This window comes from Choloepus didactylus, chromosome 6 (genome assembly GCF_015220235.1).
Source record: "Choloepus didactylus isolate mChoDid1 chromosome 6, mChoDid1.pri, whole genome shotgun sequence".
Lineage (NCBI taxonomy): Eukaryota > Metazoa > Chordata > Mammalia > Pilosa > Megalonychidae > Choloepus > Choloepus didactylus.
Window position 1 is genome coordinate 87,140,911 of NC_051312.1, and position 26,552 is coordinate 87,167,462.

The window sequence follows — 26,552 nt, forward strand, 5'->3', positions numbered from 1 at the left end:
AGTATTTGATTAATGTTGTACCCCGTGAACCTTGGGATGGGGCATAGAAAGGATTAAGTGACTAAATGGAAGTCCACAGAGGAGACCCTTGGGAAGCCCGTCATCTCTGCCAGCACAGCTGAATCTCAAGAGAGCCTGGAGTTGACCCTGTGTGATACTTGGGGAAACTGAGTCCCTGAGTCCAGGTGTGACTTGCCTAGATAAGGGGGGAGCAAAACAGTGTGAAAGAATGTATCGGGGGGAGCTGGGTTCAAACTTTTCTGGAGTTTCCATTATCATTCAGTTCCCATTAACACCACCACAGAGAGAACTGAGGCAGCATGGCCCTGGGATGGGTCCAGGGCTCTTGAAGACATGAGTTACACATCTCTTGCCAGCTCTAGAATGGGTCCTAAGCCAATGCAGGGAGTCTCTCTCACTCCACAGTGTATTTGCAAACTATCAAGTGCTGTGCCTCTGAAGGTGTGTCTGCATGTGTCAGTATGTGTGCTTGCCCTTGAAGGTGTATATATGTGTGAGTGTGTGCATGTGTGTGCACATGTGTGTGCATGTATGTGTAAACCTTCCCCAGGGCTGCTGGGTGGGATAATTCTCCAAGCTTCCCAAGATGCCCTCTTTGGCTGGGGCTTTTTCCTTTTGAAGTTCTTACAGTCTTTTGTCACATTTCCTCACTGTTTCTTAGTTTACCAGAAAGGGAAGGGGCTGTGGTCCGGAAACCTAGCAATTGTCTCTGAGCCTGTTGGCTCTTCTCCCCTCCCCACCCTTGCCTCATCCTGTGACTGACCCTGGAGACAGGCTGCTCCCACCTACCACAGCTTTTCTCTCCAAGGCTCTGCTCAGGCTGCTTTCATATCATTGTCCCCTGACTCTGCAACATCCCAGTGCCCTTTAGAGATGCTGTTATTACTCCCATTTTACAGGCAAGGAAATGAAGTCTCAGTGATGGGAAATGGCTTTCCCAGAGTTACCCAGCCGACTGGCACCAGGGCTGGGGCTTCAACTCCTTGTCCAACTCCAGAAACTTTATTCTTAACTGCTGTGGCCTGCCCAGTGGACTTGTGCTGGCTGTTTGGCTGAGTGAATAAATAAATGAAAGAGCCAGGAATACACCCATGGGTCAATTCTGAGTTGAAAGGAAAGGTTTAATGCGATAACAATGGCTATCATTTGTTGAGCATCTACTATGTGCTAATTGTTTCATGTTGGAGACTGCAGCCAGGATTAGTGTTACCCCATTTTGCAGTTGAGGAAGCCGAGGCTCAGAGATGTTAAAGCATCTTGTCCACTGTGGGGTGTGGGACTCTAATTTGTTAGACTCCAGAGCCAGAGAGCTGAGCCCTGGGCTGTCCTGGTTCCCTAGAGGAGGGGGAAGTCATCAGAGCCTGGGGACAATGCCCATTCCAGCAGAGGGCCTGGAGTCAAGGCTGGGGGCACGGGGCCCTCCCACACGGCAGCCCATTCCCTCCCTCCCCTGCCCTGGGGCCATTTCCCCATTTGCCTCTGAAATGGGTTTCTATTTCAGTATGGATCTGCCCACCCAGGCTCTGGCTCTTCCTCTCTGTCTGCTGGTCTGTCTGGTTACATCTGGCCTGAACATGTCGAGGTATCCCCTGCAACCCCCCACCCCAGGTTGGGCCCTGTCATTAACAGCTCTCATGGAGGGCAGGGCCTGCGTAAGATGCAGACGTTACTCTGTGGAGGTGGCCTAGGCTGAGTCAGTAGCAACACTGATGCCATCTGTGCCCAGCCCTGTGCTGGGTAGGGGGGCCTCAGGGATGAATAGATCCAGTCCTGCCCTGAGGCAACTCGTGGGCTGGAGACTGAAGCCCAGGGAGGGTCCAGCCTGCGGTGGCTGGGACAGAGCCTGGCACTCGACTCCCAGTGCCGCACTGGCTTTCACGACCTGGGACGAAGCAGGGGCAGTTCTGTGTCCCCAGCAGAGAGTCACCTGTGAGGAGTAAAAGTCATATCTCAGCTCGAGTGAGGGGTGACGTTGTCTCTGTCATGCCAGTGGGATGGAAACCAGCCATTCCTGTGTGCCTTCTCCTGGGGGAGAACTCTGCACAGGGGAAAAGAAATCAGACTTTGAAGTCAGAGCTGAGTGAGTTTGAATCAGGCATCAGCATTTGCTGGCTGTGTGATCTTGGACACATTATTTAACCTTTTAGAATCTCAGCTTCCCCATCTGTAAAATGGGAATAACAGAACCTTCCTGACAGCTCATGGAGTGGATGAAATAAGATAATGCATGGAACATTGCTATCTTACATGGCTGTTTGCTATATAAACATCTTTGAAAAGATAATCTGGAACAAAGGATTTAATGTCTCTGATCCCAAGATATGCAGAAATCCCAGTGACCCATGGAGAATTGTCACCCTATATACATATGTATTTGTCAGGGCTGTTTGGGTTGAAAGTGACAGAGACACTACCAGCTTGGGCAAGATAGGTATTTATCAATTCATATAAAGAAAAAGTTCACAGTAGATCTAGACCACACATGTTGGATCCAGCAGTTGCAACGAAAACCATCAGCCCTCTCTGTTTGCATCCTTTCTCTTAACTCTCTGCTGGGTTCCTACAGCATCACCAAAGTTCTTCCAGAAAGCTCCAGGCTGCCATGGCCCTCACAGTTAATAATCCCAGAGGAAGAAGGAGAGAATCTTTCATGCTGGTGCCATTAAAAACTCACTGGCAGGGGGTCTGGATGGACTCTCTGATTGGCCAGCTCTGGGTCAGGTACCCACCTTGAATAACAGGATTGCCACAGAACAGGGAAGAAGGCTCCCCCTAGGAGGAATTGCTGGACTGGTGGGGCCGGGGAATCTGATGGGTAGCCAGGGTCAGGAGGCTCTGCTTAATAAAAGGACAGTCCTCACCTCAGGCTGCCCGTGGCGGGCACGGGGAGGAGCAGAGGGAATGCTTCCAGTTAGTCCCTGCAGGATTCCTGGAGGAAGAGCATTCATGGAGCCCTGTGACTCGTGGGAGGATGAGCCAGGTCATACCCGGCCCCAGAGACTGGGGCAAAACAGCAGAGGAGCTGGATTTCCCTGCCACTGAGGAACTCCCCACCCCAGCCCCAGTGTAACGTAGGGGCTTAGACTGTGGGCTCTAGCTAGACTGCCAGAGTTCAAACTCCATTAGCCATGCCTTCCACTGGTGCCACCTTGGGCAAGTCAGCTAGCCTCTCTGCCTCGGTTCCCCACCCAAGTTATGAAATGGAGATAATAACTGGTCCTGCCTCGCAGGATCATTTTGAGGATTAAATGGGGATAACAACACAATGTCTGCACACAGTAAGGGCTCAATAATTGGATTATTATTCTTATTAGTTTGGGTCTCTTTTTCCACCACATTTACTGGTACACAAGGGGCTCCAGCCAGGCTCACCATCCTGCAGGGTGCCTCATCCCACATTTGCCTTCCCTGTTCACTCTGCCTGAAATGCCCTTTGCCTCCACACGCACTTGACCATTTCCCTGCTGCCTCCCCTCCTGAGTCTTCCCTGCCTGCAGAACCATCCCTCCTCCCAGGGCTCCTGCAGGACTCTGGGGCTCTGGTGTCTGCCTCCAGTTATGAGTCTCCAGGTGCATGTCCCTTGTCTACACTGAGCTCCTGAGGACAGGATCTGGGTCAACCCTGTCATTTATAGTGGCGGTCTGCTGGCTGCAGATGTGGGGAGAGGACAAACCAGGCAGGAAACAACACTGACTGGTGAGCCAGGGAAAGTATGGCTGGTCCCAGGAACTGAAAGTAGCTTAGTGCCTGGTTGGTTGCAAGCGAGGGGCAGGGGTGGACGGAGAGCTCAACAGGGGCTGGGTTTGGCTTTATCCTCAGGCACTGGGGTGCGATAGAAGGCCTTAGGCAAGGTGTGATGAGTTCAGATTTCTGCTGAGCAAAGCTTCTCTCTGGCTTCAGAAAGGGAATAGATTGGCAGGGAGGTAGAAGACAGGGGAGCCATAAGATGGCCTAGGCCAGGGCAGGGATAGAGAAGAGAACAGTTTGACAAATATAAGAATGGAGCACGAACAGAGCTTGGTGACTGATTTGAAGTGGGGTGTCAGTTTTCCCACCAGGGAAAGGCAGTGAACTGGCTCTCTCCCACTGGCCTCTCCAGGTAGGTTTAGAGGATGGCAGGCACCTGGCACTGACTGTTCCAAATAGCTAGTGACCATGTCTCCATGGGAGACTCCCTTGCACCTCATCCCCACCCCCGGGGAAATGGGGGTTCTAGGCAAGCAGAAGCCCAGACCTGGAGGGGTTGGTTGAATCTGCAAACTCCAGGAGGTAGAGCTGGGCCTCCCCACCCAACCCCACCCTGAGAGAGCTGGTCCAGGCTCAGGACAGGGACACAGCTGTGCTGATGGGACATCTGCTTCCCTTGGACAGGGTGGGGCCTGCACTCCTCCACCCAAAGAGGGTCCAGCCCCAAACTGCTATTCTCTGGAGCAGATGGCACATGGTTCCTTCCTGTTTTGTCTTCCTCATCTATGCCTCAAAGAGACACAGGCAGGGTTGGAAGGGGAACATATCATGGGAACAGTGCTGGGTACATGGCCTGGCAGGGGCCAGACACTGGTGCCATCAGAGCTCCGCTCCTCCCCAGCTGAGTGTCCTCAGGAATCATGAGTCCAGCTGCCCAGCGGCGGGGCCAGGACTAGGACCCAAGTTTTGTGTCTCCCACTACTGACTCTCACCCCAGTGCTCAGATGGCCGTGCTTATTCCAGGGACCAAATGCCTCAGTGTCCTCTGCTGTGCAATGGTTGTGAAGGATAGAGGAGAGAACTCCGGAAGCTCTGCCCTCCCCAGTCCGAGAGTGGAGGGCTCGTGTGTGCCTGACAGTTGGACAGCAGGACTCCTCCCGGTCCCCAACTGCCAAAGCCATGCCCTTGCTTCCCCAGGAAAGGAAAGTCAGACTGGAGCAGCAGGCCTGGGGACAGGGCATGGGGGTGGGAGGCTCCCCCACGGGCTCACTGCAGGGCTGTAGGCCATTCTGCCATTCTCTTCCTGCTCTGGGCCTCTGATTCCCACCTGTGATTTGAGGGCTGGAGTGGGCCAGCTCTGAGACATCCCTCCCTCTCCCCCACTTTGGCTTTCTAGGAATCTGGCTGTCAGGGTTTGAGTGTTGGAGGCTGTTGAGAACCTGGCATTTGAGGCTCTTGACTTGGTCCCACCACTGGCCAACCCCTGGACCCTCACTGTCTCTATTGTCTTTGATCTGGATTCTAACTACAATCCATCCTCTACCTGACAGCCCAAGAGAGCCTTCTGAATGTCAAATCTGATCATCCCTCTACCCTGCTTTACAAACCATCCAGGGCTCCTGGCTGCTGCCCACAATACAGAGGCCAAATTTGTTAGCCTCGCTCTTGAGGCCTGTTGGGACTTGGCTCTGGTGACTGCTCAGACTCACCTCCTGCAGAGCCCCTCAGCTCCTGCAAACACACACTTGCAGATGCCCTTGTGCTTTCACTTCTCCAATCTTTGCCCAAGCAGGTCTCTCTTTCCTTTCCCTTCCTTGTCTACCTACCACCAAAGAATCACATTCTCCAGGGAGCCTTCCATGATACTCCAGGCAGAGATAGGAGCCTCCTCTGTCTTTCCAGAAGTCCCTGGGTCTCCATCTCCACCTGTCTTTTCCTTCAACTGGGGCTCCTTGAGGACCAGGACCAGCACCCAGAGAGAATCCCACACACTGTAAGGCCCCCTGCAAATGTTTCAGATGGAAGAGTGAGTGAGCCAGTAAGTAAGCAAAGGTTGCAAGTGAGGCCGTGTCTTATGAATTTAGTTGGTCTGTGACACAATTATGGAAGATAATAGAAGCCCCTCTGAATAAATACCTACTGTGTGCCAGATACTGGGCTAGGTGTTTTGGATTTACTTTCATTTTAGTTCCCAACAATGCCGCATGATGGGTGTTATTATCTCTGTTTTTTAATTAAGACACTGAAGCTCAGAGAGGTAAAGTCACTGCTTATAAGCTGCAGAGCTGGGATGGGAACCAGGTCTGCTGGGCACTCGTCTCTGCAGAGGAGACAGTGATGGGTGCAGATGGGCACAACTGCAAGTAATGAACATTTGAATCTAATTCCTTAGGCTGGGACAGGAAGAACTGGGTTTTTCAGGGGGCTCTGAGGAGAGACCTGTTCCAGGAGTCGGTCCTCACCTTGTGTATGTCCAGAGGCAGGGCCGGGGGGACTTGGGGAGCTTCCCCACCCAACCACTCCGTGATCTGTAGCTACTCCGATTTTGTGATATAGACAATTACTATCTTCTCAAACTCATGTCATGAGCTCTGGAAAGGTGTCATCACAACTAGTCCTTCAGCCATCCCCTCCAGAATCCCTCAGTCTCTATCTAAACAGACATTCTGGAGGCGCCACTGCCCACCCCAAGCCCTACCCCACCTTCCAGGCAGAGTTCGGTTCCTTTCCTGGAAGCCACAGAGGTGGTGCCCTTCCCCCTCCCTGCCCCAGCCTCAGCCAGGGTTGTCAAACATGTCAACTCTCAGTGGCTTGTTTTTCCCCAAGGCCTGTTACGTCAAGGTCACTTTCGAGATTTTCTTGTGATGGAGCTCAGGTGGGCCACTCATTCCGACGGTCTCGTCTCACAAGCCTCACCCAGAAAGGCAGGGTGTCCTCTGCTCTGCCCTGTGCTGGGCCCCAAAGCTTCCTCCTCTGCCCTATGCCCAACCTTGTCCAGTCTGTGGTGACCTCAGGGTGCTCGGCCGAGTCACATTTCCCAGCCATGCTCAGCTCCATAGTGAAGGACAGAGCAGTCTGATGGTGCCATGGATCAGAAGACAGGCTGACTCTGTCCTGTGGGAGAAAGTCCAGGCTGGCAAGGTAGGGGGAGAGGCCAGGGAGATGCTGCAGTCAGGGTGCTGGAGGCCTCGGATTCAGAGGCCCAAGGGGAGAAGGAGTGATGGAGTGTGGGCTGGAAGGTGAATGGAGCAGGGCCAGTGTAGAGGGGTGGGTGGAGATGAAGGTCAGGATGGCAAGAGTAGCAGGGAAGAAGGGAGAGACCTGTGGCCCAGGCCCATCAGCTGGTTCTGTTTGCCCTTCACAAGCTGAATCCAGACGGAGGCAGCCCCAGGGGTGGCTTAGTGTTTTTTTGCCCCCACATTTAATCTCCATCAGTCCCCAATCCCCCAGTAAACATTCAGCTTGGTATACAAACATAACTTCAAGCTAAGTCTTTCCCTCCCAGTCAGATTCCTGCCTTGAAGTCCTCCCTCTGTAGATGTTCTTGAGTCAGCCCTGGAAATTCATCCATTCATTCAACCAATATTTATTGAGCACGTACTATGTGCCAGGCACTCTCCTGGCCATTGGAAATGCAGCAGTGAATAAAATATGAAAACCCCTGTCGTGCGGGGTACATACCTTCTGGTAGTGGTGGTGGTGGTGGGACAGATAATAAACAAATGGATAAATAAAGTATATTAAAAGATGATAAACGCTTAGGAGAAAAAGGCAGCAGAGGAGGGTAGGGAGTGCATGTGTGCAAGTTAGAGAGTTGCCATCTCAGCTAGACTGGTGGGAAAGAAAGTGTCATCTGAGTAAGCCCTGAAGGAGGTGAGGTCTGTCCAATGTTCTTCACAGTCGGAACAACACCTCCATAGCAAGAACCACTGACCCACCCCCGACCGCCCTCATGGCACTCTGAACCCAGCCATTGGCCTTGGCTTTGACCTCCTCTTGCACTGCTCCTCCCGCACAAGGTTGGCAGCAAACAGGGGCCTTAGTCCCACATGGTTGATGCTCGAGGGTGAGGATCCGGGGTTTGCTGGAAGGCAGTACAGCACCGATCCGATAGACAGTAGCCCTGCAAGTTCCTAAGCTTTTGGGGGCCTCAGTTTCCTCCCCACAAAGTGGCAAGTAGACACTGTGCCCCCCTCACAGGACCCCAAGCAGGGAATGAGACAGAGGGCAGCAAAGGATTTTGTCTTTGGGGTTAGAAATGGTCATGGCCCCCTGGCCTCATGCCTGATTTCTGCCACCCCTCCCCAAGCTCCCCATCATGGGAAGTCTGCAGGAAGGGGCCAGACAAACCCTATCAGAGAGGCTTCAGGGGCCTCCTTCCCAGAGGGAGGGAACTCTGGGTCAGAGCTCTCGAGGTTTCTCTGGCTCTGAGGGTCCAGAATTCAGCTCCCTGTCACTGACCCCTGGGCTCTGGAGTCCTGTTGGTGTTTTATCCCTGTAAGTGGGTGATGAATTAGGATTCAAACCAAGGTTTCCAGCTTTCCAATTTCCTGCCCAGAAGCTACTGAGATGACATAGTGGTTACCCAGGGAGCTAATGGGGCAGGGTCTCTCCTCATGGGAAATGAACTGGGGCCTTTCCTGGCTGCCCCTGTGGGATCAGCCTTGACCTGGCAGTCCCTTGGTCCCCACCTGCCTGTGCCTGGGTAGGGAGAGGACTCTGCCGGCAGCCTTTGTGTGCATAGCCAGTTCCAGCCATCCCTGAAGGGATGTTGGGGTTCTGGGGCCGAAGTTGCAAGCATGGGATGGTGGAAAGAGGAGGGGAGGCACAGGGGCCAGCTCTATTGGCAGGACTGCAAGTTCCAAGTGACAGAATCCTAGGTTAGATACACCAAGGCAAAAAGGGAATTTATCAGCTCATGCCACCAAAAGTCCAGTGGTAGGTAAAGCGTCAGGCACATCTGGATCCAGGCGCTCAGTGATGTTCGCAGAAAGTTGTCTGTTCCCATCTCTTGGCTTTATTTTTTGGACAGTTTCCTCCTTTGTGGTGGCATCTCCAGTGCCTAGGACAGACAGCACCTGGCACATAGTTCAACTAGGTCCAGAAACTCCTGCCTTACTTCCTACCCACCAGCTTTCCAAACCTGGTGGAAAGCCTTTCTCCTTCCCAGCGTCCCAGCAAAAACCCCAGAATTGACTCCAAGGCACCCAACAAAGGTCACCCATCCACCCTGAGCTCATCACAGGGCCTAAAGTCCCACTCTTCTCTCATTGGCAGGCCTAGGTCACATGCCCGACTCTCCTAGAGCCTCAAAACTATGGGAGGGGAAGGAGGGAATCCCCCCAAAGGAAAAATGGGGGGCAGGGCTGTCATCATGAGAGGGAGGGTCTGGGAGCTGGGTGGGAAGAAAACTACAGAAGAAGAGACCAATGGATGCCTGCAGGGCAGGCTGGACCACTGGACCTGGGCCATCTCCTCCCCAGCAGCCTGGAGCCTGGAGAGGAGGGATGGGGCCTGCAGGTGCTAACTGAGGCTGTCAGCAGCTCACTCCATGCAGCTGAAGAGCAGTTTCTTTCTTGAAGGAAGATCTGCGGGCGTACCTCTGTGGCTGCCTTAGGGAGATAAACAAATGGGATAGCCAGGGGTTCCAGGCAAGGACCAGAGACCCCCTCAGATTAGCTCCCAGGGAAAGAAGGTTTATTGGAAGGCCCTGGGGGTCTCCTGGAGCCCTGGGTTGGAGGTGTGATCCCACAGGCTTGGACATGGAAAGCCAGGCACTATGGACTCCCTTTGCTGTCAGGGGCTGCCCCACTGCTGATGCTTTCTGGGCTTCTGGGCTCTGTCTCCCCACTGTTCCTCAGCCCCAAGGACATCTCAGCCTTGTGCCCACCAGGGCCACCATGGTCTCCAACCATGGAGAACCTCTTTGTTCATATTTCCAAGAGAGAACCTCTTGTTAAGTTTTCAAAGCCTCAGTTTCCTCATCTGTAAAGTAGGGATAATAACTGCAAAGAGTAAATGAGATGCTACATGTAAAGCGTTTTGCAGAGTGCCTGCTGCATAGTTCAGGCTATGATGGGGATTCTGAGATCTCACTGATGGGCAGCTGGGGCATATACCAGGAGTTTGGGAGATTCAAGTTCCCTCTTTGCTCAGCCTATAGATGCTGGAGAGATGCCAAAGGAAGCCGTCTTGGCCCCCAAATTCCCCAAAGCAACAGCTTCCTCTTCCTTGCACTCAAAATGTCTGTTTCGTTTCCAGCTTTAGATCTTGTGGAGCAGGAGGTGAGAAGGGGAAGTGGAAAAAGAGAAGAGAAGTCAGTTTCCCTGCACCCGTCAGGCCTGCCAGCCTTTGAGGCCAGTCTGACGGCACAGGTGGGATGGAAACTGCTCCAGGAGCAGTAAGCTCTGCCTGCTGCCCACTGTCCTGTGGTGCCAGGGAGGCACTGGCATCAGGAGCCTGGCCTCGGGCCAGATGCTGTCCTGGGTCAGGGCTGGGTTGGTAACCAGAGCACAGAGGCACCATGACTTGCCCTGTTTACCAGGTGGAAGCCCAGACTCCAAGGTCCCATGGCAAGCTGGTGGATCCCAGCCTGTCTGACTCGGCAAGGGAAGGAAGCTGTGTCTTGACCCCTGTCACCCTGTACCCTTGCTGCTCGGCTCATGGGCCAGGGGCCAGGCAAGGGGCTTTCCAGGCCTTGTTTCCCAGCAGGTAGTCGGGCCAAGTTTGGGAGGCCTCTTCCCACGTCCAGCCTGGTCTGGGCTGGTTCCTGCCTTGGCAGGGTGGCTGGCGGTGACTCAGGCGTCCAGCTCTGCCCCGGCCGTCAGGCCCCCTCATCCCTTCTAGATATGAGAGCCTTGGGGGAGGGGAGCTGTGGAACCATCTATAGGGGTAGAGCTTCCTGAGACCGTGGAAGCCAAGCAGCCCACGGAGCGTCACGCTTTGTCAGTTCTCTCTTGCTCCTGCTGCAGGCTTAAACTGACCCGGTGCGGTGTCATCTGACTGGAGGAACTGGTGAAGGAAGACTCATCTCTGGGGTGAAGGATGTCAGTGCTTCTGCCGATGGTGTCAGGAGTGGAGAGGGGAGGTGGGTGCCTGGTGTCTGGGCGACACTCCCGGGACCTCTGCCCCAGATGGGCGAGCCTCAGCACTGTCACCTCTGCCAGTGTCCCCTGAGAACGAGGGTTTGAGCTTATCTGGGGAGGCAATCTGGGAAGATGGTCTTATCTGAGTCTTGATGATAAGTAGGAGAAAGGCTGGGGGAGTGGGGTAGGAGGAACTAAGGGTGGGAACCCAAACTTGAGGTCAGCACCCACCCCAGAGGAGAGGCCCCTGCCTTGTACAGACCTACGGCCCAGCCCTCACCCAGGGCAACCATCTGAAGGTGCAGGGCTGGCCGTTCCCGCTGTCCGCTGGCACCATCTCATGGCCACAGGCCCTCAGTGCAGGGAAGGCACAACTACCCTGGGAATCTCCTCATTTCAGCATCTAAGCATGGACTTTGGAGGGAACAATGGAAAAGGGGCCTTTAGAGTCTGAAAGATCATGTTGAAGTACACCTGGCTGGAACAGCTTGGGGAGCTCGCTGATCCTTCCTGAGTCTTGGTTTCTTTATCCATAAAATGGAGAGAATAATCTCTACTCCCCAGAACTGCAGATAAAGGATCTGTCATGGAACAGGCACTTGGGAAATGACACCTTGAGCTGAGGGTCCAGAAATTAATGGCGACCATAGTAGGCTGAGGGATCCCAAAGTGCCGGACATTGGGCTGGGCCTGGAAATGATTCATTCAATCAACAACTGCTTATTGGGTACCTACTGTGTACCAGGGAGCCTCACATACATGGTCTTGTTTAATTCTTATGATGGCCTCATGTGGTAGTTACCAATAATCGTTCTCATTTTACAGATGGAGGGATAGGTGGGAAGTAGTGGAAGGTGGGGGAAAGCATCCCAGGGAGAGAACAGCAATTGCACTGGCCCAGAGGCTGGAAAACCCCATGGGGAAGGCTGGGGCTGGGCCCAGGCAGCCTTGGCAGGCTTGGGGGCACTGCAGTGGCACCTGGGCTCTGCCTTGGAGGTCTGATGACAGGCCAGCCCCCCTCGAGCCCCCATCTGGCCCCTTCTTTGCACAACTCATCCCATGCCCAGGCTACAATATTTGTTCTTCATTTCTCACTCAGGCCAGGCTAGTTTTCCAATCCCCCCCTTCCTTTGCTCACCGTGTGCACCCTGCCTGGGATTCCTTCTTTGCTCTTTGTATGTGTCTAAGCCCCTTTGGCCCCTCAAGACCCAGCAGTAGACGTGCCTCTTCCAGGAGCCCTTCCAGATCATTCCCTCCCAGGCACCCCCACGACCCCTAAGACCTGAGCTCTCCCTTGTGGGCCTTACTCCCTCCTCCTCCCCTGGGCTTAGCCAGAGCTACGAGCAAAGCTGGGACCCTGTGTGCCCTGATTCAGTCATCCTGGGATTCTTTGAAATCCTAAGCCCCATCATACTGTGGTTCTGGGGTCCTGAGAGCCCCAAAGTCCAAGCTTTGTTAAGACAGAGAACTAAGGATGGGTAATAGGCATTTGGTGACTACTGAGGTGCCAGGCCAGGGGTCCAGAAGAAGGCCCCTGACCCCCTGGGAAGGGGCAACTGGCCTCAGTCTCTTTCTTCATCTGTGAAATGGGACCTGATGAGCCTTCCCTGGCTGGACTGAGTATCCTTGACTGGACAAAGGATGTGTGTTTTAGTTTCCTAGCTGCTGAAACAAATACCATACCATGGATTGGCTTAACAACAGGAATTTATTTGCTTATGGTTTCAGAGACTAGAGGGTTTGCTTCTTCCTGGGGTTGGTATCTTCTGGCCAGGCCAGCCATCCTTGGGGTTCCTTGGCTATTCTGTCATGTGGCAACGTACATGGTGATGTCTGCTCCTTTCTTCTCTGGGTTCCGTTTGACTTCTGGCTTTTCTCTGCTCCCCGTTGCTTTTCTCTCTGTGGCCTTCCCTATAAGGTGATTCAGTTGGCCATACTTGAACTGAAGTAACCACATCCAAAGGTTCTGTTACAATGGATTACGTTTAAGAACATGTTTTCCTGAGGTACGTAACTCCAAGCCACCCCAATGGGCCTAGGGGTTTCCAGATCTGCATGTCTGGGTAATCTGGGTGAGGCCTGGTAGGGACAGCCTTGTGGATGGGTGCAGGTGGCAGAAACTGAGAACACCGAGGTGCCCGTCTTAAGCCCTGGGAAGCCCTTGGAGCTGCTCCCATTCCTGGGGCAGACAGTGCCCTTGCTGGTGGGGGTGGCCATGAGAGGTCGTCTTGGGGACCCAGCAAAGGACTGGCTGCTGGGCTGAAAGCTGGGCCACCTTGCCTTCTTGGGCCCCTGGGTGGCAAAATCAGAGCAGGACATCCTTGCTTTCAGCTGGCACAAGTGACCTCTTAGCTCAGGCCTGAATATGCAGGAGGTGCTCAACCTATACACAACTGAACAAGTGTTTACAAAATGGCTCATATTCTGAATTCTCTCAATTTGGTACAAACTTTGGCCCCTACTTAGTTCCGCAGTCCCCATGCCTGAAAAAGGGGCTTGAGGGTGAGGTCAGAACTCTTAAGGACATCTTCAACTGGTGCTTTTGGGTTCTAGGAGTCTACACAGCACCTTAGAGGGTACAGAGGCTCCTCACCCCTCCGTGGCAATTCACCCTCACGACATGCTGGTGGTGAATATTACTGCATTCTACAGAGGAGGCTCTGTGAGGGGAGGAGGTTGTCCAGTCGTATAGTGAGTAGGAGCAAAGGCAGGATGAGAACCTGGGCCTCAAATGCCCAGGGCAGTGTTTGATCCCTGCACCACCCTGATCCTCCTCCTGAACCACAGTTGCCTCAGCTGCTCCAAATCAAAGCCCACCTCCTCCAGGCCACCCTCCCTGATTGCTGCCCTCATCTCTGGGTCTGGCCTTCTCAGGACAAGGAAAATTGTCTCAATAGGTCCAAGCTCTGGTCTGATGGTGAGGAAGGGTCTGGGGAGAGCTCGGCACAGGCAGGGAGCATGTCAGCCAGGTGACTTCTCTGTCCCCATAACCCATGCCTGTCACTCCCTGTGAGCTCTGGGCCTATCATGTGGAAATGGGCAGTGACTGCTAAATGAGGGAATGTGGAAGGCTCTGGTAGCATAGAGTGGATGCTCAATAAATGTTTGTGGAGAAAGGGAAAGGAGGAAAGGAAGAAGGTAGAGGGGGGCTGAATAAGGAAGTGCATAAGTGAGTTGCTACGTAGAGGGATGGGTAGATGAATGCATCAGTGAATGAGCGATGGAGTGAATGAAGAAAGGAGGGATGGATGGAGGAGTCAGTGACTGGGAAGATGAGTGGATGCCAGTGGCTCTGTGGGTGCTACAGCTAAAGGAGCTGAGCACTTTTTAATAGCTCGCCTGCCTCTTTGGCAGATGAGATGACAGACTGGACTGAGGGAGAGAAGGATCTACTGGGTCTGTGGCACTGGCCTTTGACCAGCAGACCTCCCTCACCTCTCTCTTCATCCCCTCATCCTCCACCCCTTTTTGGGGTGGGGGAGGATTCCGGGAAGGAGGCCTTCCCTCCGCCTCTTTGCTCCTTCAGGCCCAGTTTCCGACAGACCTTGACACTTGGGGTGACAGGGAGGTGGCAGCCCCCGCAGAGGCTATTTCAGTCAGAGCCAGCTCAGCCAGGAAACAGAGGAAGCCGCCAGCCCCGTGGAAGGTATTGCAGTCTGGGCCGAGGGAAGGAGAGTGTGGAGCCTCTAGTCTGGTTTCCTCTTGCCCCGGCGAACTTGGGGCCACCGGGACACTGTGGAGACGGGAGGCTGCAGGTGAATGTCAGCACATCTGGGGGCTGTGGGCCAGAGTACGGGGCTGTGGGGGTGTGATGCACAGACTGGACACAAGGAACTGAGTCCAGCACTCACCTAGAGGGGTTCCACAGAGTTGGGGAACCCAGAGGAAGGGGCTCCACCCAGCTGGGGGATCAGAAGAGGAAGAAGCAACAGTGGATCTGGGGCTTGAAGGATGGTGAGGGTTTTGACAAATGGTGCCGAGCTGGATGGCACTCTGCATGAAGGGAAAAGCAAAGACGGGAGGCAGGAGAGGGAGTCTGGGTCTCCGGCGGTGAATGGCGGTGTGGCTGTCTCAGTGTCTGGGAACAGCGTGAGTGGAGAGGGAGGGGCAGGAAGGAGGGATTGGTGGAGCTGGGTCTGGGGTACTTCAGATGAGACTGAGTGACTCGGCAGGGGACTTGGAAGTCAGGAGAGGGGTTTGGGCTCTTCCCCCCAGGGTAGAGGAATGAATACGGGGAAAAATGCAGTCAGACTGATGTGCCAGAGCCCCCCACCATGGACAGAGAAGCTGGACTGGAGGTTGGAGGCTAGGAAGAGACTGGGGTCTGAGCTGGCATCTGAACTAATCCACGGTTTAGGACCCAAGGGTGGGTGACAGACATTCAAGCTCGCGGGGGCCGATATCAGCTGCTGCTAGGAGAAGGGGGCCAGGTAAGCCCTGCAAGGAACCGAGAGGACAGCTTGTCTTCCAGGTCCTCAGAATGAGAGAGTGGACAGGGAGTTGGGCAACAGCCAAGCCTGCCTTTTCTGGCAGGGCCCTGAAGGTTTGCCTGGAGAGCGTGAGTGCTCCCTGGAGCCCCTCATCTAGCCCCTGCCTCATTCTAAAAGGAAGGGGAGGGGGTCCCAGGAGAGCCCAATCACCAGGGATTGGGAGGGGCAGAAAATAACCTCAGTCAGAGGACTGTCTAGGGTGGTGGGATCTGAGGATGATAGGCCTCCTGAAGGAGGGTTTTGGGGCACAGCACCCTTCTTTCTACCCTCCCTGTACTCCTTACGTTGACCCTGTGCCCTAGGAGGCTGGTCTCCTCTCAGGCTCTGCCCACTCCACTGTCCTCCCCACCTGAGTGTCCTGGAGCCTATCTCCACCCGTGGAAATCCCCCTTAACCACCAGGTCCTGCTCTGACCTTCAGCCTCCCCTGAAAAGTCCCCTCCACCCTCTGGCTTACACTGCTCTCCCCCCTCAGACCAGCATGTGTATGTCTATGTCTACATCTATGTCTACATCCATGTCTATGTCTATGTCTGTCTGTCTACTTCTACATCTGGGCCTTCATGCATCCAGCAGGCAGTGAGTGCTCAATAAATGCCTGGAATGTGAAAACAGGAGAATGAAGGCATGAATGAAAAATGGCCTGGACAAATGAATGAATAGATGAAAAAACAAACTCTCTTTCCTGTACTAATCTTGGCTTCCTGGCTACACAGGGAAGACCACTCAGGCTTCTCCCTTGTGCTTGCCCATCTCAGCTGGGCATGCAGCATCCGAGCACATGGGCTAAAACCCCACAAAGGAGCTTTAATGACTAAAAACCAGGAGGTGTGGGGCATGGGGTGCAAAGTGGAGAATCCAAACATCATCATGTTGCAGTTGGCCAGAATTTGGGTAAAATATTTTCATCAAAAGCCTTCCTGACCAAAAGCGGGAAGAGAAATTAAACAAAATTAAGTTTCAGTGGCTGAAAGATCTCACATGGAGTCCAGAGGTCATTATGAAGGATATTCTTGATGCGCTATATAGATATCCATTTTTAGTTTTTTAGTGTACTAAAAAAACTGGAGGGAAATACCTGAAACTGTTGAACTGCAATCCAGTATCCTTGGTTCTTGAAGACCATTGCATAACTATATAGCTTATACAGTGTGACTGTGTGATTGTGAAAACCTTGTGGCTCACATTCCCTTTATCCAGTGTATGGACTGATGAGTAGAAAAAAGGGGGACAAAAAGTAAATGGATAATAGGGGGGAAAAAGGAGTATGAGATGTTTTGGGTGTTCTTTTTTACTTTTTTTTTTAAATTTTTAGTCTTATTTTTAGTTTTATTCTTTGGAGTATGAAAATGTTCAAAAAATTGATTGTGGTGATGAATGCACACTTTGGATGATTGTATGGTATGTGAATATATCTCAATAAAATTGCATAAAAATATTTTCATCAAAATCAAATTTTAAGTTGAAAGGAATTAGCGGGGGAGCTATATTTTGCTCTAATAGAACTTTTTAAAATCCCTAACTTTACTTAGCAGATTCCTAATGACAAAGTGTATTCACATTAAGAACAGCTAACACTTGCCCTGTGCCAGGCACTGATCCTCACAACAACCTTGAGGCAGGTACTATATTAACCCACTTTACAGATGGGGAAACTGAGGCACAGAGATTAAGGCCACACAGAACACATGTGGCAGAGCAGGGATTTGAACCCGGGCAGCTGGGCCAGAGCCCATGCACTCAGTCTCAACCTCTACCACCCTCTGAGTGCATGTGTGGGGCTACATATTTTTTCTGGGTCCCAATTTTTCCCACTTGTAAAATAGGGAGAGGGGAGGACTAGACTCACTATCTCAAAGGTTTTGCCTTTGAAGCCCATTGGATTTAGGTTTTAAATTTTCACTAGACACCAGAAACATGAAGATGCCAGATAGGAAGTAAGTATTCAGGACTCGTGCTTTGCCTGTCAGGGAACCCCTTAAGCCATTTGTGCTGCCAGCTCCTCCCAAACCCAGCCTGAGCAGATGAGTGGAGGAGCAAGGTGTAGGGTACAGTAACATGGCATTTATTGGGCACCTACTGCATGTCAGACCCATGGCTACATTACTGATGAGGACACAGGCCCAGAGAAGGCAAATGACATGCCCCGAGTCATATGCCATGGAAGTGGGGGAGCCAGGATTCAAACTCAGGCCTGTCTAGCTCTGAAGCTGGGCTTGTGTCCATGGGATGCCTCCTCTGAGTCAGGTGATTGCTTCTAACTCACTGAGTAAGATTGAGCAGTCACTGCCCCTCACTGTGCCTCAATTTCCCTTTCTGTGAACTAAGGGGTTGACTTGGTTGGTCCCTTACCCATTTGTCTTCAGGGAAGTGATTTTCGCTCTGGTCATCAGGGGGCACTGTTGCTTCAGTGGCTTTGCCAGATGCATCTTTGTACCTCAAGTCAAGTGGAAAGAGGCATTAGGGAACTCTTGGATCACCTCTTTCTCCCATTTTACAGATTAGAAGACTGCACCCAAAAGAAAGACCATGGCTTTAGAAGATGGAGTCCAAAATGAGGAGGTTGGTCAGCACATGGTGGGTGGACATTCTGTTCATGTCAGGTAACTGAGAGTCACTAGGGCATTCTCTGCCCTTGACCCTGGGCTGGGGTCCCAGACACAGAGAGGCACCAGACCTCACCCGTCTCCTGAGTGCATTCCTGGTCTGTGGGGAGAGACAGGTAGGCCCACCATGACCACAATCTCCAAACCTCAGGGAGGCCATGGGAAGCCCTGCCATGGGCTTGTTTAGTGATTCTAGTCCTCATACAGCCCTGATACATGGGTGTGTCATTCCCCATTTATTTTTTCAGATGGGAAAACTGAGGCTCAGAGAAGACATATCGTGCACCTAAAGTCACATAGCTAGAGTAGCAGAGTTGGGATTCAAATCCAAGTCCATCAACTCCGCTAATAGAGAAGGAGACATTTGACTAGGGTTTTGAAGGATGAATAGGAGTTCACCAGGAAGTCTGGCAGGGAATGGATACTCTCGAAAGAAAGAAACAAAATTGGATTTCTCCCAAGTTCAAGCTTTATTGTATGCCAGGTTTCCTTAAAGTGAGGCCTGTATGGGGCTTCTGTGTGGGTGGAAAGTAGCAGAGATAGACAAAGTTGGAGGCCTCATTGTTCAGATGGAGAGGTCAAGGTCCAGAGAAAGGCAGGGACCTACTGGGTGGTCAGTGAGCATGGTCACTGATATGTTGTGTGTTGTTTCCCCAGCATCTCTGGATGTAGGAAGCCCCGTTGGGCAGCCATGGAGTGGGGCAATGGCACAGGCTCACTGACCACCACCTCCTGCGTCTACCGTGAGAACTTCAAGCGGCTGCTGTTGCCACCTGTGTACTCGGTGGTGCTGGCGGCTGGCCTGCCACTGAACGCCTGCGTCATTGCTCAGATTTGCACATCCCGTCGGGCCTTGACCCGCACAGCCGTGTACACCCTGAACCTGGCCCTGGCTGACCTGCTCTATGCCTGCTCCCTGCCCTTGCTCATCTACAACTATGCCCGTGGTGACCACTGGCCCTTCGGTGACCTCGCCTGCCGCCTGGTGCGCTTCCTCTTCTACGCCAACCTGCATGGCAGCATCCTCTTCCTCACCTGCATCAGCTTCCAGCGCTACCTGGGCATCTGCCACCCTCTGGCCTCCTGGCACAAGCGCGGGGGCCGCCGGACCGCCTGGCTAGTGTGTGGGGCCGTGTGGCTGGTCGTGACAGCGCAGTGCCTGCCCACAGCCATCTTTGCCTCCACAGGCATCCAACGTAACCGCACCGTCTGTTACGACCTGAGCTCGCCCGCCCTGGCCACCCACTACATGCCTTACGGCATGGCCCTCACGTTCATCGGCTTCCTGTTGCCCTTTGTCGCCCTACTGGTCTGCTACTGCTGCTTGGCCCACCGCCTGTGCCGCCAGGACGACCCGGTAGGGCCTGTGGCCCGCGAGCGGCATGGCAAGGCAGCCCGCATGGCTATGGTGGTGGCCGCTGTCTTTGCCATCAGCTTCCTGCCTTTCCACATCACCAAGACAGCCTACCTGGCGGTGCGCTCTGCTCCCGGTGTCACCTGCTCTGTGATGGAGGCCTTTGCTGCTGTCTACAAGGGCACTCGACCCTTTGCCAGCGCCAACAGCGTGCTAGATCCCATTCTCTTCTACTTCACCCAGAAGAAGTTCCGCCGGCAGTCACACGATCTACTACAGAAACTCACAGCCAAGTGGCAGCGGCAGGGTCACTGACCCCTTGGGAACAAGATACCCATGGCCTGGGCAGCTATTATGTCCACCATTGTGGCCGGGGCACCAGAAGCTCCACAAGCGATAAACCATGCAGAGATTCAGAGCTCAGCTCAGCCAGTCACAGAGTGAGGTCCCTCACAGACCCCCGAATCTCACCACCTGTCTATTGGGCTCTATCTCTGGGCCAGGCCCTGTAGGCACAGAGGTGGACAGGTCTAGGAGTGATGTGCATTAAATCAGGAGTTATGCTATATGTTGTAAAGTCACCGAGGAAGAAGGAGAAGGAAGATGTAGGTGGGGGAAGGGGGTGGCAGCTTGTGGGAGGGGGATTTGACCTGGGTTTTGAGGTATGAATATAAGCTCTTAAGGGGGTGGGGGAGGATGATGTTCCATTCACCCGCAAACCTTTACTGACACCTTGTGCACAGGCTTCAGTTGGTTCTGGAGTCCCTGGAAGACCTGCCCTCGCCCTGCTCCATACAGGCTCCCCACTGCTGGAGGCACCGTCGTCATCATCGACACAGTGATATCAGGACTGTGGCAGAGGAAAGCATGGCTGGGGGTGGGAGGCGGTCCAGAGGATGCCCCAACCGAGCCCAAAGAGTCAGGAAGAACTCTCTGAAAGGGGCCATTTGAAACAGATGTTGAAGGCTGAGAGGGAGCTCCGCAAATAGAAGTGGAGAGCATCTTAGAGCAGTCTGGGTCAGTTTTGTTCTGGGTCCTGCCTTGGAGAGACAGGCAGAGGGCTGGGATGGAGAGTGTGTAATGTCATATGTGGGCAAACTAAGAAAACAAGAGCTGTCCCACTGCCACCCTCCAGACAGGGGCTGAGGGTGGGCCAGATGCTCCAGGCTGTGGGAGCTCAGCAGTGGGAGGTATCAGGGAGGGCTTCTTGGAAGAGGTGCTGCTTGAGCTGGGGAGGAGTTCTATAGGCAGAGATAGGGAGACCACTTCTGGTGGAAGCACTGTGTGTACAAAACCCAGAGGTGAAATGAGTGCGGCTATAAAGCAACAGCAAGTTTCAATTAAGCCTGGAGGGTTGGGGTGGGGGTGGGGTTTGGAAAAGAAGCTGGGGCCAGAGCGTCAAATGCCAGAGTAGCCCCAGATGCCCACCTCTCCTTCACCCACCCCTTCAAAAGTGGCTCTTTCAGGTTCAGGTATCATTGGTGCCTAGGGCTTCCTCCAGCAGGCTCCCCAAGTGAGCTTCATTTCAAAAGGAGAAGTCAACAGCTTGAGGAGACCCAGGGCCACCCTCAGGGCCACCCTCAGGGCCACCAGGAAGCTGTTACATGGAGGTCTCATGGCTGGGAGCTTGAGACAGGGTCTCGTGACAGATTGTTCCTGCTGTGTTCTACCCTAGGCCTCTCAGGTCCATTATTTCCCACTGTGGATATCCAAAAGATTTCCTTGAGGCCATGATATTCTGGCCATCACAAATGTCAAGGCATCCTTGCAAAGGGGTCTTTACTGGAGGCCCCTCGAGGAGGCAGCAGAGGGGAACTACACCACGCTACACCCATGGGAATCTTCTCCGGCACCTCACCGTTTGGTGGCTCCTCTGCAGCTCTCATCCTCTCTGCTCTTTTTTTTCCCACACACTCCCCGCCCCTGTCTCACTTCTCCTATGGTCCTTAGTCCCTCCTCTCAGATTTTAGCTTTTCTCATGTAAAACCATCTAACCTGCCTTTGGCTTGTACATCAGGCAGAACTGGTCTGTAACAAAGAGAGCCTTCCTTCTTTCCTTCTTGGTAGCTGGGGGGCAGAGGACAGAGCAGGGAGGGGAAGGACAGTCTCATTCAATATTTTTTTTTAGTTCCACCTAAATCTTCAAGGCTGTTGGGCAACAAGGGCAGTCATGGAAGGGCTGTCAAGGAGTTAAACTCCATGGTAATGCCAGAGGTGTGCTTGCAGTTGGCTGAAGAAGTGGGAAAACCAGAGCACCCGCCTTGGGAAGTGATCCAACATGCCCTTGCTGCAGAGGCCAACAATTTGGGCAGGAGGTACTTGGATTCTTTTGACCGCAGCAAGACAGAAGCCTGGGGATGTCAGAAGACAGAGGCTGGTTTTTATTCCCCATAAGATGCAATCCTGCACCAAGCAATATAGGTATCACTCACCTTGTATCTTGTCTTGAGCCTGAGAGCAGACTCTCCAAGTGCCTGTGGTGGGGGTGGGAGGTGGGGGAGAGGGAGAACAAAAGACAGAGGATCTCTGCAAAAGACAGTCGCAGCTGACTCTCCTAGCAACCTACTGGGAGCTGTGACCCTTTAGTCACTTTTCCAGGGGTGGAAATTGTGGCCACAGGTATATTGCAATCCCAGCTTCCCTTTGCGAGGAACAGGGTGGGGGACAGGGTCCAGGCTGGGGATAAAGAGCTGGTAGGGGTGAGGAAGAGGTCAACACAGTTTGTAGACAACCAGCAAAGCTTTCTGAAAAGGTGCAGAGGCTGGGAGTGGTCAGCCTAGAGTGGCTTGAGGCTGAGGAGTGGATGGGCTCCTTGAGGGAGAGAGTGAGAAGAAAGAAGGGCCTGGATAGAGTCCTGAGGAACCCCAACATTAGGGGGCTTGGGAGGAGGAGGGGCCCACAAAGGAGAAGGAGCAGCCAGAGAGGTGGGAGGGAGGAGCCAGGGGGTCTCTGAACAATGGGGGCAATGATGGGGCAGTGGAGTTGGGTGGGTGAGGCAGGGGCTGGAGGGGAATAAGTGGAGGCAGTTGGTGAGGAAGAAGTGAGAGGAAGGTTCCAAGAGAGGCTAGGCCCAGGGAAAGCTTTTCCAGGACAGCAGACCCATGAGTGTTGGCTGTTAGCGGTTGAGAGCAGAGAGCCACGAGGAAGGGGCAAGAATGGAGGAGATGGGGAGTTGGGAAGCTGGGGTGGGTGCAAGGTGACTTCCATTCCAAACAGGTAAATCCCAGGGGCATGCGATCTGTCCCAGCAATGGCTGTGGCTCCTTCCTCTCCCTCCCTTCCTTCCTCCCTCCCTCCCTTATGCATTTGTTCAACAAACCTTCTCTGTGCCCCTATGAGAGGGAGCTGGGTTCACAGAGGGAGCTCAGACCTAAAACCTGCCCTCAGGTAGAATCCAGTGGGGGACAGGGGGATGGGACATTGCAGACAAGAAAACAGACAGTTCATTCAATAAGCAACATTTAGTGAGCACTTAATGTATGCCAGGCGCCTTGTATGCTGGGCAATGAGTCCCTGCCTTCAGGGCAGAAGAAACAGGCAATAATGAAATAAGCACATACATACCTAGGTCTCAGAAGAATATCTAGAGGGTCTGGGGTCTGGGAAGGGCTCCCTGGGGAGACCCCTGGCCCAGCTCAAGGGGTAGGGGTTCCTCAGCTGAGGTCTGAGGACCTCAGAAAGCATTAGCTCAGGGCAGATGGGCTGTTACTGTCTCTGACTCTAAGCAAGTTCCTTCACCTCTCTGAGCCTGTTTCCTTACCTGTAAAAGAGTGATAATTCTACAAGCCCTCCCTAAACTGCCAGGGGTATTGAGGATGGAAAAGTTAGGGTAGAATTTGCATAATGTAAACAAACAAAAAACAAAAAAACTGTACCAGATGGGCAAAAGGCACAAGCAAGCACTTCACAGAAACAGATGAGATATTTGATCCCAACTTGACATTGTCTCCTAACATTGAATGGTTGCATGCCCTGTGCCCAAGTACACCTGGAAATGGGAGAGTGAGTGAATACACTATGCTATATTCACACACTGGGAAATTACACATGGCCAAAATGACCCATACTGCTGTGTAACAATACGGATGAATTGTAGCAGTATAATGCTAAGTAAAAAAATAAAAAAAAGTACCCCCCCAAATTATATGCATCAAGATGTCCTTCTTAACAAAATTTAAAACTAAAAGGAAAATAAATGTTTTGAAGGAATACATAAGACGCAATAAAACTATATCAAAGGAAAGGAAGGGACTGTTGAACACAGGATTCGAAATGATGTTATCTTGGGTGGGGGCAGCAGGAGAATAGTGGTGCAGGGACCACATAATGAGATACAGGTTATTGTAAAGGTCCAAGGTTTTTCCTTTTTTTTTTTTTTAAAGCTGGGGGCCAGTTACATAACTGCTGAGATTGTGTCATGAATAAAAAATTAGAAATAATCCAATTCTGTGCACGTGAAGTCTAAATATATCAGGAAAGGGACAATATCAGATCATTTCTATTTGGCTTTGGAATGGGGTCAGAAACCAGATTTGTCCTCTTGGGGTCTCCTCATTCCTCATTTTTCTGCCTCTTAAATACTTGAAGCCCATCATTCACCATCACTGCGGCCATCACAACCTTCCCATCTTTATTTCTCCAAGGGATTCTACATCCCTGGCTCACTGTGTTATTGTTTTCATTCCCCTTTCATAGATGAGGAGTGTGAGGCCCAAAGGAAAGGGGGTGAGCTGCTCAGGGTCACCTGGCACATCAGTGGGGCCCAACTCCAGACCCCCCTACACAGTGTTCCTCTCTCCCCCTGGAGTCCAGTGTGCCCACCCCCCTCCCAGAGAGTCTTCAGAGGGCCTCTATTCTTGGAAGGTGACTTTAACTCATCCTGGATCTTAAGGGGCTGAGGGTGGGAGGACCCTGGGGAGCCAATGTACTCTCTCACTGGGCAGAGGTCAAGCAGCGGGATGTTGGGAACTGTGACCTGAGTCTCTGCTCCTCTCCAGCGTCACTTTGCCCATCTGTGATATGGGAATAAGGACCTCTGTCCTAAAATATGACAGGATGTGAAAGAGTTTGGTAGGGGCCATCATTAAGTGGAGAGGGCAGTGACCCCCACCCCCAAACACACCAAAAATTTCCCCAAAAGAATGGAAAGAAAAGACTAGAGGAGACAAGAATCTGATTTCAAATGTCAGAGTCAGAAAGGGGCCCCTTAGGGAATCCCAGACCCACCTCTCACCTTTCAGATAAGGTAGCTGAGGCCAAGGGAAGTGCAGAGATTTACCCAAGATCATAGCCAGGCACAGGCAGAGAGGCAGTAGGCCAGGCAGAGCTCTCTTCTTTGCTCCTCAATTTCCCTGTGAGAAGGAGAGGTGTGCCCCAAGGACCCCTTCAGGGGTGACTCACTGGAAGATAAAAGGCTTTCTTCCTACAGAAATTTCCCACACACCAACAGGCTACCCAAAGGGTAAAGTGTGAGCTCCTCATCCGGGAGGACAGGTGAGCAGCAAGAAAGTTCTGGCATCCTGCCCGAGTCCTCCCTTTCTTATTTGGTAGCCAGCAACCCCTGAGTGTCCACCATCTTGCTCTACTCACACCCCCTGCCCCTCTTATCTGGACCAAGGCCTCCTGGCTCCAGGACCTCCTAGTCTTGTCCAGCCCAGCCATAATCCTCTTGTCTGGGACTGGGAAGAATGGGGCCCGCTGGGTAAAGATAGGCTACTGACCCAACAATGTCCTTCCCTGTGGCCTTGCTGCTCAGTGAGGGTTGGAGGAGCAAGGGGGCAGGCTTGACCAAGACTGAAAGGGCCTAGGGCAGGGCTCAGGGAGCACAAGTCGCACCAGGAGGAGGAGGCTGCTGGGAACTCAAAGGAGGGAGAACCCCTTCTTCATCAGGGATCCCAGGAAAAAGAAGGCTGTCTGGAGGGAGGACAGTATTTGAGGCCCCTGAGATTTGGATTTGAGTCACAGCAGGAGCTACACTGTTCTGACTTTAACGCAGGTCAGTCACTTCTTCATGATCCATAGAGAAGAGGCAATAACATTTATCTCCAAGGGTGCTTCAAAGATTAAATAAAGTAACTGAAATTATATTAACCACACATCATAGGCACTCAGTAAATTTTCATTCATTCATTTCGATGTAGAGCAGCTGGTCTGAGCCCAGGAGAATGAACGGGATCTGGCAGAGGCAGATGAACGGCTTGAGCAAAGGCCTGGAGGTGGGGAAAGTACCATGAACAACGAGAGACCCGCCAGACTGGGGCAGAACGGCAGAACTCAAGGGTTGGATCAGTGGGAAGCAGTAGAGCCCCAGGTGGCAGTGTCGGTTTGGCAGTGGGGGAGGAGAGGGCGTTTCCGTGCAAGCACCTTTTGTATGTTAGGCCTTAGGAAGGGCAGTGCACTTTGACACAGCCCCTGAATGGACTAGGAAACGAGCGGAAAAGAAAGGAAGTCTTCCCAGCACTCCGGGTTTTTGGTGGTGGCGCGGCTTTACCTACCCAGGGATCCGGAGGTTAGCCTAGTAGCGCCGATAGAGGGCGCAAGAGTCGCGTTCCCCGGAGCTCAGTGGAAGGAGGGGACCGGGCGCAGGGCGGAGCATCGGGGAGCGGAGCCGCCCAGATGGCTGGAGGGGGGCAAGGCGGGGCTTGGGCCTGGCAACGTGAAAAGAAAGGACTGGTGGGGCGTGGCCACGAGGGGTGGGGCTTCTGGAGCAGCCGGGGGCGGGTTGGGGGGGGTATGGTCTGCGCAGGGAGGCGGATGGGGGCGTGGCAAGAGCGGGGCTGAATGGTTGGGCGTGGGGACAGGGAGGGAGTTGGTTACAGCAGGAGTAGCCGCTGAGGGGGTGGGTGAGGGGGCGTGGCCTGGGAGAGGTACAGAGGCGGGGCTGGGAGCACTTGGGTGTATCCGCGGCGCCCTCGACTCCCCCGGCGCGGAGTCCCGCCCCATTCCCTGTGGGAGTGTTTCTGTGTGTACCTGAGTGTCGGTGTGTACGAGACTTTGTGTGTCCGAGGTTGCCATGTTGGTGCTCCTCGGGCATAGGTGTTTCTGCGCGCAAGTAGCTGCGCCGCCTTAGTCGTGTGTCCGCGAAGCTGATAAAGCTCAGAGCTTCGGTGTCCGAAGAGTCCCTGGGGTCAGCTCAGTCCTCTGGGCTCTCCAGGGGCTTATTTGGAGGGTCGCTTGGGTCTGAAACTGCTTCTGCAGTTTCGCTTCTCATTCGGCCCCTCCCCGCTTTCCCCCTCTTCCCAGTTCCAAGCCTCGTGCGCACCCGGAGCCCACCCCTTCTTTTCGGCGCGAGGCCCCGCCCCCACCCCCTTT

The 26,552-nt window shown here is 53.1% G+C and overlaps 1 protein-coding gene and 1 long non-coding RNA gene across 9 annotated transcripts in view; one reads left to right on the forward strand and one right to left on the reverse strand.

Annotated features, from left to right (window-relative positions):
• Positions 1-19,854, forward strand: part of P2RY6 (pyrimidinergic receptor P2Y6) — a 29,320-nt gene extending 9,466 nt beyond the window's left edge. For 2 of the 6 annotated variants that reach the window (XM_037840554.1, XM_037840556.1), the window contains exons 2-3: positions 17,783-17,859; positions 18,546-19,854. In XM_037840554.1, coding sequence (XP_037696482.1) covers positions 17,825-17,859; positions 18,546-19,557 — 1,047 coding nt within the window. In that variant the 5' untranslated portion in view covers positions 17,783-17,824 and the 3' untranslated portion in view covers positions 19,558-19,854. Of the gene's footprint in view, positions 1-10,552; positions 10,796-14,410; positions 14,549-17,782; positions 17,860-18,545 lie in introns of those variants that run through there. The other 4 variants (XM_037840555.1, XM_037840558.1, XM_037840557.1 and 1 more) reach the window with 4 other exon arrangements.
• LOC119537934 lies at positions 12,618-26,451 on the reverse strand. Of its 3 annotated transcripts, XR_005217485.1 has the most exons (6): positions 26,211-26,451; positions 25,736-25,888; positions 24,475-25,450; positions 21,675-21,716; positions 17,635-17,719; positions 12,618-12,759 (listed from the first exon to the last, which is right to left on the reverse strand). It is a non-coding gene; the product is annotated as an uncharacterized LOC119537934 (long non-coding RNA). The 3 variants fall into 3 exon arrangements; XR_005217483.1 differs by having other exon boundaries at positions 24,475-25,888; XR_005217484.1 differs by lacking the exon at positions 21,675-21,716 and having other exon boundaries at positions 24,475-25,888.
• Positions 26,452-26,552: the final 101 nt, after the last annotated feature.